Source organism: Anarrhichthys ocellatus, unplaced genomic scaffold, assembly GCF_004355925.1.
Source record: "Anarrhichthys ocellatus isolate YVR2014 unplaced genomic scaffold, GSC_Weel_1.0 scaffold3, whole genome shotgun sequence".
Taxonomy (NCBI): domain Eukaryota; kingdom Metazoa; phylum Chordata; class Actinopteri; order Perciformes; family Anarhichadidae; genus Anarrhichthys; species Anarrhichthys ocellatus.
Window position 1 is genome coordinate 16085251 of NW_022280033.1, and position 15385 is coordinate 16100635.

A 15385-nucleotide genomic window follows, 5' to 3' on the forward strand; every position below is an offset into this window, starting at 1 on the left:
ACACACACACACACACACACACACACACACACACACACACACACACAGACAGAGAACGGACAGCTAGCTCCCCGTCTATCATGATATGCAGTGAATTTAACAAAAAACGTGTTGGATTAGAATTGCAGACTCCACCTTTAAGGCACCAGAGGCATATTGCTGTACAGCACAAATAATAGAAACTTCTGAACATGGTGGAATGACACTTTTATCCCTTTCACTAAAACCAAATATGAAACAAATGTACTTCTTAGTCGCAAACGTGGTTGTCATTTTGTGAGACAACAACAATTTATTTTTTATTCTAACCATAATTACATTCAGGTAACACAATTAGATTGATTTTTCGTGATAGTAAGTGACTTCCTTGAAAACTACCCACTGCTTAATTACTTCAGCACAGCAGTTCTACTCTGTGGAGGATTTTGTCTCAGTCATGTTATAGTTGCACAAAAATCGAATTTCCTTCAGTCAGCTGTGGGCGAGTTTAAACCTCCAGGAGCCCACAGCTGCAGAGAAAGAAAACCACTGAGCTCCGGCCTTGGCAGGGTTGGTCACCGTTTCTTCTCCATGGCTCACCTGCCACAGCTGAGGTCGACTCTCGTAGCACCTCGATGAGGTAAACTCACTCACTGGGTCGGCCATTTTGTCCAGGGTTGTGTCTGGTGCCTTCAAGCGCCGGGGTAACTTTGAATCCCAATTAACTTCCTCATAACTCCTGCAAAGGAACGAAAAAATACCTACCAGTAAACATCGGAGCCAAGTGCCTAGAGTGAAATTGATTAACTCAAAAGTTATTAGCTTTAATTTGAATTCTTAAACAGCCCCCTTCGTTGCACCAAGTATATTAGACGGCTTATTAACTGGGGAGCCAAGTCTTCCCAGAGATTTTGAGCAAGGCCACAGTCCAGCTACATGATTATATTGAGCAGGAATTAACACAACAAGAGGACACACCGCTCCCTGACGACATCACCGGACCACACAAATCAAACCTGCTCACTCTCAAAGACCCTCAAGGCAAAATGACACTGTGCGTGGACTGTACATAATGATTCATGTGGGAGGTGAGCTTTGTTTAGCTTCAGTATTATGGAGAGGAGACTACTAAAGGTCAGTGTGTTCTGACCTCTGTGTTGCAGAAGTGTATCTGAAGCGCTGAACTGCCAGTGAGTTGTGTCTCCACGGCCTCATATGAGAAGAGAAGACATCCTGAAAAAACAAACAAAAAAAAAAACAACAGTATTCTTAGTTATATTATATTGTCAGTGGTATTATTTTGTGTCTATCTAGAGGATGAGGCAGCAATGCCAAAAGAGAAAGGAGATTAAGACGCAAGAGGCTAATTGGTCACGAGTTAGTGTTGATATTTTTCTGTATTTTACTCTATTTTCCCTCATGTTGTACATAAACACTATTATTTTACATAAAGGTAATGTATTTGATTATTAATATGTGTATTTATTTATTTTTTTTAAACCTGCACCGTATTAAAAACCCATGTACATGAGATACATCCCTCCATTCACTTAAAATGTCATATAAGTAGACGATAGTTTTTAGTATTAGTATCATATCAGCCTAATGATCTCTCAGAGAACCTCTGATTCTTGTAGGTCTGTAACTGTAGCAAATCCAGATGTTGAGATGTTTACCTAAAAGACGACAACACAGGATATTGAACCATTGAATCAAGAGGTCAACGGCATCAAGTATTCGGGAATATTTGTATCAAATTGTACATGTCAGGATCTTGTCTAAACGACTACAAAACAAAAGTAAAAACAAAACTCCTGACATACTTGATTGAATCTGAGTCAATCAGATAATGTGATGTGTTTACACATAGACAGGCAGCAGCGTCTTCAACACTCCTCCCACGTCTCAAACCGCTTAAATACAGATATGAATCAAGCCTCCATTCACTAGACAGCACTTTAAGCTCTTCACTCCAGCCGAGTGCTGCAAAGCTTCTTCTAAACCATAATAATGTACATCAGGGTAATCATGATTACTTCAAAAAGGAGACTCAGAAACAAAATAATAAAGCGTGATTATGTACTCAAAGTGAACACCTGCCTAAATGACAGTGGGCTAATGTGGTGCTTTATCATGTGTGGTGAGACCAAAAGGATGTGTTTATGAATTACTCTTTCATACTTAATGTGTTTGTGTTGTGATGGCTAAGTGACTAATTGACCAGGCATCTGATGAAACGACATAATAACTATTGTTTCATAGAAACCAAGCAAGCATTCATTTTTGCAAATTTGCCACGTCACTGCAGTCGCTTGAATGGATGAATGAGTGTTTATGTGCTCAGAAGCAGGAAAAAACTAAGTAAGATTAAAACAAGGATCTATTGGAGTCCATGTAGTAAACGCATGCTGTTATGCAAATGACTTGTAGAAAAGTCAATTCAGTCATCACCCACCTGAGGTCCAGTGTGTTTATCAGGGTATCTGCTGTGCGACATTGCTTTAGTTGACGTCCTCAGTGAGTGTGGTTGAACATCAACTGGATCAGTCGAACCTTAGGATGAAACAACAACTATTGAGTATCTGGGACACATGTCAAATTGTGTACTTTATGCACAGTAGTAACTGCTCTCAAGGCCAGGCCTTGGGGCAAAAATCAACCATGTATATTGACTCTTCTTCCTCCCACTCTGTGACTTGTGTATGAATGCCGCAGCCTTAGAGTAACCACCGGGAACAGAGAACACAGCAGACTACAAATGTCAGTTTATATAATAATACAGGGTTTGTTCGGCAAGAAATAACGAATACCAACTACCACTCTTGTCACCCATTAGAGGGTCATCCCTGTGTTCCCATTGCAAGAGATTAGTATTAGCTATCTTCTTAAATGAACAAAGTGAGATGGATGTTTCAATTTTGAATGGTGCAAATCCATTCAGCCAATGTGGAGATAGCAATGTTTGAAGTATGTCTGCATCTGCAAATTTGATGGCATAGGTTGCGAGAAGTAGAACATCTGTAGACTATAAGCTGTAGGTGGTTGATTTTGACACATCGACCAAGGGAACATACATTTTTTTATTTGACAAAAAAAAGCATTGCTGAGAATATAAAACCCCTTAAAAGGTGCATAATAGGCCCTTTTCACAGCAGCCATTTTGACATGTCATAGCAAGGTAAACACAGATGTAATTAATTAAATTACGGTCCCATTCAATTTATTGTGTCACAGCCTTCCAGTGAACCAGCATACATAACTCCGTCCTGACAAACCTAAATGGAACAGGGCCATAAATAATGTTATTACTTACACCCGTTTAGCCTGTAATGACACGTCAAAAATGGCTGCTGTGAAAAGGCCTAATGCAGAGATTGGGGGTATTTCTATTGCATGCGACGCGGCTCGCAGATAATGATGCCGGGGCCCGGCAGAGCCAACGGCGTGTACCCGAGGAGGAACCAGAGGCAGAGGATGGATGCTACGCTTCCGCGAGGGCGCTGTCGGTCGTGGCCGCAAAATCAGCTGAAACCGGATATGAGAGCATTGCAGAGCGGCGGCTGGGAGCTAGCTAGTGTGGCACGCTCACATGCACGAGGGCCGGCCCTCATATGTCAACAAAGAAAGTTGAAACTTGGATAACAGCACACCGAGTGGGAGAGCGACTTCATTTTTTGCCCAGGTAGCCATGACTCTCTATATCTTTACATAGCTAATAGTTGTTTGTCACTATATGAATGCTCTGAATGTGGATAGTGAGCTGAGGAACAAACAGTGGGAACATGGACATATTCCCCCTTGATTACCACCTGCCCAAGGTCCAAATCCTCAGATAAACTTTCTTGGATATTTAGTAAATATTTACATCTGTGAAACTACAATAAAAGCACAAATGGAACGCAGAATTAAACCAATATACACAGAAAAAATAAACATTTATAGAAACTGAAGATGCAGAGTCACATGGCTGTAACTTACTAACAGCTAATGTTATGCTAACTATCAATTAGCTTAACTTGGGACTCAATTATCAACAAACTACAGCAATTATATTCTGCTTACACCATCTAATATTTAATAAAACAAAGTACTTACGTAATAACAGCGTCCACGGTAACAACGTAAAAATATATATTTAAGCAGGAGAAGCAGTCGCCTTGTGTTCACAGCCGTGCTTCATAAATAAGGTGCCTCCTCTAACACTACTGCTGTCGAATGACCAGGAGGGGGCACTGCAGTACCCAAAGTCTTATTTAACAGATTTAAATGCACACAAACAGACAGCAGAAAAATGAAGGCAATAAAACTAGATTATGTCAAAGTCCCACTATAACCAATACATAGGTAAAAGTGTAAAAATGTATTATTTTCCAACTAATTTTCTGTTGATGGGCTCTAGTTTCAGTTTGAGTGTTGGGGGCCCTGGGGCAGTTGTCCTGTAGGTAAGCCAGCTTTGACTGCTAGATACAGCGTCCAACCTGCACAGGATTTGATATACATCACAGTTGGCAATGCATACAAGTATTAATATCAATGGTGTTATTTGAAGCAAATATAGATATAATCTCTGCTTATTTTACCACTGAGTCTTGCCCTCAAGACTGCATCGGGGATCCTCCTGGAGTTCCAGGCTTTGTCTTCTCTCAGGTCGACACAGATACCAGAGTGGTTTGGAGCCGTTGGTGGCCTCTCCCTGAAACCTGGAGGCACCCGCAGAGCAGAGGCCTCATGCTGAGGATCTATGAATCTCTGTCGACCTCTGAGCCCCAGGTCCACTTCAGCTCCGGCGCTCAGCTGACCGCAGCAAGGGTCCAGCAGCGGGACGTCGTCACGTAATGGAGCCAGCTTGACATGCTTAGCGGGCGGGTGACATCTAGCAAAAGGTGAGTCAGCACGTCCAGTTTCCAGTCCATCTCTACCGCCAGCACGGTACAGGCTGGAGTTCAGCCGTCTGATGGCATGCAGCTCTGCAGAAAACTGCTTGTAGGGATCCAAAACGGCTGCCATTATTGCCTGGGGAGAAACTCACAGTGTGTGTGTCTTATACATGTGTGTGTGGTTGACAGAGCACGTCATAGATGTGCTATCAGGCATAATGATGCAGTAAACACTGGTTGCCCAGAGACCGTCTTTGTTTGCTGCTCAGATCAAATTACTGATATGCAGAGAAGTAACATGACCTGCTGTCTGTGGAGGTGTGTAGATCCACATACCTTAGCACAACATTTATGTGTGAATGTTTATTCTGTATTTGTTATAATAATGGAGAACAAGGATCTAATAAACATCCCCCGAGTATCTATTTTGGATGCCATAGCCCAATAATTCAGGGTGAGCATTCGTGACAAATAATGTTTCCTCCGAGCTGCTGATTCTGGCAACTCACAACAAGTTATCACACGGACCAAATAAAAATGTTTTGTTCGACGTCAGGGATGCCTATTGTCCCTTACTGCACTCTAATGTGTTTTGGTGGCAAATAATAATGAGAAGGCTCGGCCCCACCTCAGGGTTTACTGATCTGACCCTCCCGAGAGAATGCTACTTTACTTCTTGTGATGCTTTATGAATTGTATATTTTCTTGAAGAAGAAAAAGATTGTTTCTATAGAAGATAGCAGTTGTCTGCTTTTCCTCTAAAAGACCACTAGATGGAGCAATAGAGCCGGCGTTATCAGATGACAATGCCACAAAACAGGCATGTGTATGCCGTCCTGCCCCCCCATGAATTAAATGACAGTCCACAAATATCACAGAAAAATACAAGTCCCTTTTGCAATATTATGATGATAAATTATACGATAAAAATACTATTATAGCACAACAAGGTGACCATAAAGCCAATGCTGAAGACCTCAGGCACATTTTACGTCCCTGAAGAAATATTAATGATTTTTCTTCTGTGCATGCCGGCTAAACAACAACCAGGAGTGGAGTTAGTCGACTTCAAATGCAAGCTGTGTTTTTAAATTTGACGGTAAACTAAATGAAAATTATGCAAATCACAGGCATGTAAAAAAGGTGTTTTTACAAACGCTGTAATCTGGCGAATGCACCGGCTTGAAAGAGCAGTCTTGTATTTACTGGAGCAAAAAAGCCTCAGTGCCTTGCTTGGGTTGTCTGAAGTGTACTGTGCAAATGTAAACATTCCACATAAATATACTGTTTAGGTGCACATATTAGAGATGCATATGCATGCTTTATATGAATCGTGAAAGCACCCTGGCAAGGTGGCCTTTTTCTTGGGAGAGGATCCATATTAATGTGTCCGTGGCGGTGATGGTGATGCTTGCTGATAGATGATTTTCACTCAGGCTGTCATTAGCAAATGTAAACACCCAAGAGCGTTTTTAAAAGGATGTGTTAAAAATAGCCTAATTAGAGTTATTCTGATAACTGAGTGGTGAATATGCCCGACTCCCACACAATGTTCCTCCACAAAAGGAGAGCACAAATGACACTTGTGAGATCTTATGTGAGTTCCCCAGATAAAAAAGGAAAAAAGGCATACCATTTGCATCAGTCTTATGTCTAATGAGCTCTGTGCTGATTTTACATTCACACATTTCTAACAGATGAGGTTATATAGGTCCAGGGGTCCACATGATTTATTACATTTGGAGTCCATTAATTATTCCCATATTCCTCACTACAATATTATATTCACACAATGCTTTGTATCCCAATTATTTTTGGGAGTTTATTTTATTTTTATGTTGTTTCATTTGGAATTGAAATACCAGCCTGAGATGACAGTATTTTTCGCAGGAAATCAGATATTTCCGGAGTGAGGAGTCATTACCATCGGAGCAGCCCTTGTTACTGAATCCCATGTTATTAGTCAGCGTGTCTGCCATTCTCTAGACTCCTCCACAGTCTCAGAAATTATTTAAGTCGCACATTTTACCCATGGTGCTATAGGTCCCGTGCTACAGTGCGGCAGCCATTCATTTGGGCAGGCTGCATTCATCTGAGGGAAACTGTTGCTCTGGATTAAGAGGCATTGTTGCTGCTGGTGCTGCTGCAGAGGGTCATCAAAGCAAAGTCACAATTGTAGTGTTGTGCTGAAGACAATATGGGCTGATGTGCTCTGGGCAGGGCATTATTTTTGGTAATCAGACAACGGGGGCTGAGGGTGACCCGGCATGACACCTCGGGATCAGACAGGCGGGGCCGGGAGGAGTTATGGCTACGGGGGGGGGGGGGGGGGGGGGGGGAGGGATCATCCAAGAGTGCAGAGGACGCTCCAAAATGTAGACGGACAGCATCCTTCAATGCAAACTGCGCTAGGGAATCAAGTAAATAAACAGATGACAGGCAGTTATTATTGTTTGCAGTTGTTCATGTCATTTGTGTATCCAGTTTTGATGCATTAGGCGTCTGCAGAAATCTTTGGGGCTATATCTCATGAAAGTCACACCCGCGTAAATCCGTCTCTTTGTATGCACGGTGTAGCCTACAATCCAGTTCATAACAAAGAACCTAATCCATGTCTGACGCTTAGCCTAATGCATACCACTTTTGGGATTATGTGCGTGTGTCTGGTAAACTGATGAAAATGCATGATCACATTTATAGCATAAGGGTCTTAAGTCATGGCTCATGGGTCATATTCATCACACTGAAAAGGCAGTGAATTGATTAGCGCCCCGATGACCGTGCATGCATTAGATTAGAGGACAAATTGGCCTGAGTGAACTCTGTCTCATGCCGTGTGCGGAACCCTCAACCGTTCGGATTTTATCCGAACGGAGTGCAGAGATGAAGCCCCCACGAGCGGCGGGGGTAGCCGTGTCCTCAGAGACTGGCCGAGGGCTTCATTGTGGTGCTGCTTCCCTGCCCTCGGTTGCTGCAGCTCTCCGCTTGTCACACTCACTTAGCTCAATGAAGTAATGAATATGCTGCTGTACATTTTTCATGAGGGTGGTGGGAGTGAAAAATCTGCTCCTTTTATTATGCTTTTAATATGGAAGTTTTCACACACACACACTCTTCCCCCGCAAAGCACCCTCCGGTCTATCATGATGCCGCATGAGCATGATGTTTAATGTTAACTTTCCCCAGGGGAGAGTCGGCATAATGAAATGTCACTTTCTGTGATGAATATGTTGACAACAGCAGATATACAAGCAGCTGTAAATCCTGAGTGAGTTGGGATAACAGTCCCTGTCTTCCTTGCAAAGAAGACTGGGGCAGTACAACAGGAGATAACTGGTGGTGGTGGGGGGGGTGGGGGTGGGGGGGGGGCTGTTACTGTACAGTGAGTAACCCATTCAGGTCTCACATCATTACAGTAATTAATTAGATTACAAGGAAGAACACCCATGAGCTTCCAGAAATGGAGGACTATTAAGTGTGAAAGGGAGAAATAATGATCCAAAGATAAATGCAAATGAACACAAGCGCTGTTTAAAAGACAAGCAAGTCACGCAAATGACAAAGGTTTAGCATTTTTGATTCCCAACCAGGGGTTCTAATGCAGTTTCATGAGGTTTGTGAAAAGTGTATAGTGTAACATATCAAACATTTAAATGAGTTGAAATAGCTTATTGTAATGGATGAACCGAAACAGTTAGCTGAAAGTAATGGAAAAACAGTAGAAAAATAAATTTTTAGCTAAAACTAAAATGATGAAGGGGTACTTGAGCTTCTCTGATAGAGATGTGTGGTGGCATATGGGGGTCAGACTAAAAGGTTGGCCACCACCGTTTTAGATCATTTAGGGATTTCTTTGGGCTCTGTGGCGTGCTGTCAGGTGGCTTACACCACTCCACATATGTGCTGTTTGATCGGTGCGCAATAACACACCTCTGATTTTCAATTACAAATGAGACATTACATTCGGTAAAGAAACACTGAGGGTAATGGACTTTCTCTGTTGCTCAGAAAGATGGACTTGTCCCCCGAGACCTTGGTTTCCATTATTAAACCGCTACCGTGTTGCCCACCTAGGCTGTTTCCATTCCCTCTGACCACAGTGAAATTACCTGCTTTCGAGGCTAAAACGCAGTAAAGAAACCACAGAGCGGTGGCCCATGGTCTGAACCTCCATTTCCTCTCTGCCCACAGGGCTGTTTATGTTCTTTGGGAGGGCAAAAAAAGCAAGGAAACTAATTCTGCTAGCTTGTTTGCATTGAGGCCTGTCTTCCCTATAGTTTTCATGTACAAAATATCCTAGAGGAGTCTGCAGCAGCGTGTGAGCCAGTGGCGAATACATTCACCGGGCAGTCTCACAGTATGTATCAAGACCTGGATGATGAATTACCATACAAGGGCCGCGAGAAAAGGAAGAAGAAAAAAAAGAATACCCCAGGATGAACGCTGTGTTGCAAATACAAACACTTGGTATTCCACAAGGCCGACACAAAAGCTGCTCGCTTTATGATAACCTAACAATCCACAATACTATCTCCCGTCTGACAGCAACTTATGCAGATGTGCGTGGCTCAGCAGCGCTCTGCTGAATTGAGCCCCCCTTGAAAAGTGTTCAGCAAGCAGGTCACATTGGCGTTGGCTGTCTGCTGTGGATGAAATGCTGAGACGCTGTCCTCCAAGATGCTCTTAAGCAGTATGACTCACCTACCTGGCCCACAACAACCTGTGATGGATAGGACCAGATTGAACCTGCAGTCACCTATCTAGCCCATGTCATTGAGAGAAAATAGGGGATTTGCCTTCTCCCAGGCTTAGATTACATCTTAACAGTAATACAAATACCAAGTTAGGTATCCTGTCCTTCTAAAACCCGGTAATCTAAGCATATCTGTCACTTTGTGAGATTTGCTCCCCAGATGTATGAATGGGGAGACAATTCAACACTGCAACAGTGTCACCCTCATCTGGAGGCAAGCACGAGGCAGAGAGGTGAAATTGAAAATGTGAAAGTCTGGCTAATGGCAGAGGAGGAATGCTGGAGATATAATACCAAATCTATAAAGGACAATTTCAGGCCCGAGACTCTGGAGACTTAGGCGCTCAATCATGAAGTGATTCACTCAGATTGATCAAGGAGCGTCGTAATCACATGGCAATGTTACATGTGGCTCCGAGGATGACTCGCAGAACTGTCAAGAGATTCAAAGCTGGATTTAATGGATTTGGGGTGATGTGTTTAGAAACCCTTTCAGAAGGTACAAATATAATTCTCAAAGCATTTTACCAGCATTTAGCAGCTGTCCAGTGAAGTTATTGTTGAGAACAGTAGAGTTTGGAGGAATAAAAAGCAGAAAACAGAGGGCTAGGATTCACTCTGTAGTCTCGCAGCAGAAATTCAAAGGGCCCGGGTCTCTTACAGAAGAATTGCAAATCTACTAATGAACCGCGCCGTTGATAACAGCCCCATATTAAGCAGAAAGCCTGAATGCACTTACAGATAACAAGCCTTCTTTTATTTAAAGTGATTCCGGTTAAAAGCTCAGCGCTCCCTCTGAAATTGAAGTAAATGCTGCAAATGTGACATTAAATATTCATAAACCTTCAGCCGTCATCTCGCTCGTCCTGTTTGAAGATACGCGTGCAACAGAAAACAAAGTCCTATACATAGTTATTGACCTCTAATAAGTGAGACGCCCATGAAGGTGGATCAGCCCAGCATTGTGAGAAAGTGAATTCTTCGTGTAGCCGTGTTCGATGAGATTTAAGAGCTGCGTGAGCTGCTTTCTGAAGACTATTATTAATCAAAGTTCCCTAACATTGCCTGCTATAGATGCAGGCAGGTAAACTGCACTTTGACTCTTTGCTTATTTCCCTTTCTTATGGGCTCATGTACCATTTTCACCCCTGTCAAATCATTGTCTTGACAAAGCATTTAATGCATTTCATAAGATTGCAGACAGATCAGGCCGTCGACGCAGGCTTACACTCGTAAATGTGAAACCATGGGAAAAAAACCCTGTGCTCTCAAAACTTTAGATTGGAGTTGGCACTGAAGTGTTTTGATCTAAAACCTCAATCAAATGCCATCTCTACTCTGAACTTTGAAGACAAACCAAAGCTGTAAAAACGTTCATATAAAGTCTCGATATCTCACCGTGTTCTGCATTTTGCACCGCAGTGTGACATAACGTTGACTTATTATTGTTTCAGAAGACTCAATGGGGCTCTTCAAATTCCACTCAGTGCAATAAAGGACTTTATCAGGTTTTGGAGAAATTGGAAATATTCATCATAGTATCTTCCCTCAAGCGTGTGTAGTTAACTAATTACATGGGTTTCAATAACTTACTGGCTGAGAAACTTATTAAAACAGGGACGAATGTGCTACATATTGATAAAAATACGTCAGCTATGGACAAAAAAGTCAGTTCTCAGTTATTAGTCTGTCCTTTTCTGAGTACTTTCTCAGTCATATGATCTTCATATATTCATATATATATTTATATATATAATACATGCCTAACACATAATATTTACTCACAAAATTAGTCGTGAAATGTTTCTGAAACTTCTAACAGATCAAAATATAAAGTGGAGTACAATATCGCTACATAACTTGCAAATTAAACAGTGAGTAAAATACTTAGAAGCGATATGAATGCAGTGTGATTTAATCTGAAGTTGATCCTTTCTTTGTCTCAGCCTCTCTCTGTAGAGAGCTTCTCTGAGTCACTTAAAGTCAGCTTATATGCTAAACGGACTTGCATTGATAAAGCTCCTTTCTAGTCTTCTGACCACTCAAAGCGCTTTACTCTACTGCACACAGCTTGAATCGCATTAATCCTGAAAAGAAACCCATAAAAGGTTTCCCTTCAACTGAAAAGATGACTTGAACATGTTTTATAAAACTTCTGCTTGATGTCGAACTATCCTGATAAATGTTTGTTTTTTTTGTTGATAGCCTTAGGTTGGCATATAAGTTGAAAAGTATAAAAACGCATGAATATAATTTTGTCAACGGTAACATAAATATTACAGCTAATAATGTCTCTGTTTCCACCACATTGCTCAGCACACGAAACTGTCATGTTAAACTTTGCATTACTTGTTTGTAATGTAAGCAGACACCTGTATTTGCTGGCAGCCTATGAATGAGAGTGAGACCCTATATTTTAACATCACACGTGCTAATAGCTATAGTACCAGCTGGCGTAATTTATTCAGCAACAACTACAACCATGTCACAAAAGTTGTTTTCCTTTTGGCTGGTGAAATAAGATTGTTTGGCATTTAAATAAAATAGTGTTTTTCTAGCTGAGGGCTTCACTCTCCAATGTGCCATTTCCTTTCAAAAGCAACTTTTTAATGTTTTCCTTTATATGCTTACTTCGTGTTCTTTGTCATCTAAACCCAGACAAGTTGCATGCACAGTGAGAAAGTGCTTTGTTCCTTTATTCAAAATATTGGGTGTTCCCCAGTTCTTATTTCTTTGCCATAACATTTTGGCAGTAAAATTGGCAGCAGGCACACTGAGGCAATATTGATTAAATGTTAGTATTTACATGTTAAAAACATGCCTGTAGATTCAATATGTTTTATAACCTCAACCATATCAACACAGTCTCCCACCCATTTGTGAAATGGTCACGAAATGCCATTTATTGGTTTGGTGTACAGGGTAAACAAATTGTCAGGTTTTTTTTCGTGATGCTCGGAATGAATTATTTTTCGGGACATTACGTTACAAAATAAAAGTTAGGTTTAGGCATCAAAACCACGGGACACGAGGTGTCCAACACCGGTCTCATGGCTGAAAGCCCTGTGTATGTTGGACCTGTCCCGCCCACCATGAGTGGTCTTTGTTGATATTAAATACTGCGTTACTAGCTCTTACAGTTGCATAGTCACATGAATGGGTTTAATTTGTGTCCACCATGAAAGATAAGGGGGGGGGGGGCGTTCATGTACTCTGGATTACATTTGGTGACTACCATATATGCTGTGCTTACCATATAGCAATGGCTGAGTGCCATTGGGCCGAGTCCTCTTTCAGCTGTCCTTGGGGCTCGTATTGTTATGTTCATGCTCCAATTCTGCTACTAAGTTATGTGACTGATCACAAAAATATATATATTCCTCATCATCACTTCAGCCACGTCTTTATTTTTCAAAGTTGCTGTCATCGATACCCTGCAGAATCAAGGACAGTGCTGATGTGACACCAGCAGAAACAAACTTCCTCATCCTTTTGTCTGTGAGGATTTGTAATATGAGTGACACAAAATAAGGTCAAACAGGAAAACACATTACTGCTAACAAACCGTGAAAAACAAAATAGGTTCCTAAAGCTTCGAGAGAAAACATTTCAGCGTTGCTTTTTCTAAAGAATTTGACACCAGAGATTGGTGTAAGAAGACTGAAGCTCCATTTCTACACCGGATTCATTTCTCCAGGGAAGGTGGGAAGATTTTTACATCACCTGCCCTGGTCAGGGATATTAATCCTGCCAGGAGTGAGTACTTTGGTCGTTTTTCACCTCGCAATAATTACATCGACCATTTCCTACTGTTTTATAGTGAACTAACTGGTCCTCCTGTAATTTAATTCCCGTCCGGAGCCACATTCTTGTATTTTTAAGTGGACTGAGTTTTTCCCTTATACTTTTTAATCTGCTCAGTGTGAAATTGACTGAAGTGTAAAAGATGGAAGAGGTGGGAAATGTTTTGGCTAGCCCTACAGAATGTCCAGGAGAGTGTACAACCATGCCAGCACCTCTGAGGCTATGCTACTGTTAGCAAGCTCACCCTGATAACACTAATAACTCCAGCAGGTATAATTGTTTACAATGTTCATCATCTCTGAAAATGCCGCGGCAAATTTCAGGCGTCATTTGGTAAAACTGACCTCGTATTAGGAATTCAAACAGTTATTCTCTCGTCTGAAAAACATGTTAAAATGTATTAAAAGCTTTTAGCCTGCCACCCAGATGCAAGCAATGCATTGTGGGGCAGTAAGTTCAAGGGTCATAATATAGTACTTAATTTTCCATCATTTGTAGTATGAATGGTATGTTAGTGTGCGATTACGAACATGGCCACAGTGGGGGGGGGGGGGGTGTTTGCTCACATCACTCTTTAAGGTCCTTTCCATAATGTTGTCAGACACGTACAATCTTCACTGTTCCATTTGCCATTGTGGTTCCAACAAGAGACAGTACTTCTGGAGGACATTTGAACGAGGGCCTTTATCTTAGTGAGTTACTAAGAGTAAGCCGTGTGCTGACGAAGCTGTCAACTTTCGTTTGTAGGCAAGAGTTCTGTGCTTCTCAAAATGTATGGTGCTTTAATTTCAAATTGCAAAGCTGGCCGATTGCTGTAGATGAATAATGAATTTCATCACTTACTGTAATATGAGCACACGATCTCATCTCATTGCAGCAGTGTGCATTGTCCAGAACAGGGCAGGAGCCTAATTACATAGTTATGGCATTGGGGAGACCAAGCTAATCTCTTATGGGTTTCTCCAACAGATGTGTCCAATTAATGGCCTGTCTTTGAAGGAGTTTAGATGCGTACCACTCTGGGAATTGTATTTCAAAGTAAAAGACCCAGCCTCGGTTGTGATGAGTAGACTCTATAGAAAGTTTTAATCACCACTTTCTTCTATGCAGTCAAACACAGAATTGATCTTGAATAACTGCTGGAATATGAACTGATCTGAAGCCAATTGTGAATGTTAATGACCTGGATAGAGCAGATAGGGGTGATAGATAACGTCCCTGGTCAGAGTCATTACTTCACTGGCTGAGACACAGCAGGTATAAGATGCTTTGGGCAATCAGACGTAAGGGAACATTATCTTGTAAAATGAAAGAATAGACACGACACTGCAGTAATTCCTCTAAATAGAAAGAAATTGAGTGGGGGAGGCACATAAAAATGAGCACTTGGTATTGAGGTCTGGTGAATGGGAGCGAAAAATCTCACAATTATTCACCGCTTGTATGCACGAGCACAAGTCCTGTTTACTATGAACGAATGAGGTTTTGGTTTGAGAGGAACTTTACAGTCGTAGAAGCAGAGGAGTTAAGGCTGTCCAGAGAACCTTAATAGATCTGTGCCGCCGGTCCCCCACTGCTCTGAGAGAAGCCTGTTACGTAGCATGTACATGCATTTAGGCTTATTCACCTCGATCCAGCTGGCTGGCTGACAGGCACGTCTCACTGCTGGAGATGCAGCATCGTTGTCTGGCAACCCCTCGATCAAAAAGTTTTGCAGAGCGGCCCGCACACATTGCAAAGGGTGACACAGAGAGCGCCGCGCCGCAAATGCAAAAGATGACAGGAAGAGATACACACCATCTGCATCCATTTATCACAGCCCGCCCTTCAGCGATCATAACCTGAACTTAAATTATTAATCGTCATTTTGATCTGCCGGTCGATGGGCCCCATGGCTCTGCCAGATACACGCAGTCATTACTCGTCATCCTCAAATTGAAGATGAAGACATGGAAAATATGCTGCAAGTCTT

General features: G+C 41.9%; 1 protein-coding gene across 1 annotated transcript in view; it reads right to left on the minus strand.

Annotated features, from left to right (window-relative positions):
* Positions 1 to 4986, minus strand: part of spmip7 (sperm microtubule inner protein 7) — a 9206-nt gene extending 4220 nt beyond the window's left edge. The window contains exons 1-4 of the mRNA XM_031874643.1: positions 4560 to 4986; positions 2435 to 2532; positions 1130 to 1212; positions 580 to 718 (exon numbers count right to left, since the gene is read on the minus strand). Of these exons, the coding sequence (XP_031730503.1) occupies positions 580 to 718; positions 1130 to 1212; positions 2435 to 2532; positions 4560 to 4986 (747 nt within the window). The remainder of the gene's footprint in view (positions 1 to 579; positions 719 to 1129; positions 1213 to 2434; positions 2533 to 4559) is intronic.
* Between the last annotated feature and the right edge of the window lie 10399 nt (positions 4987 to 15385).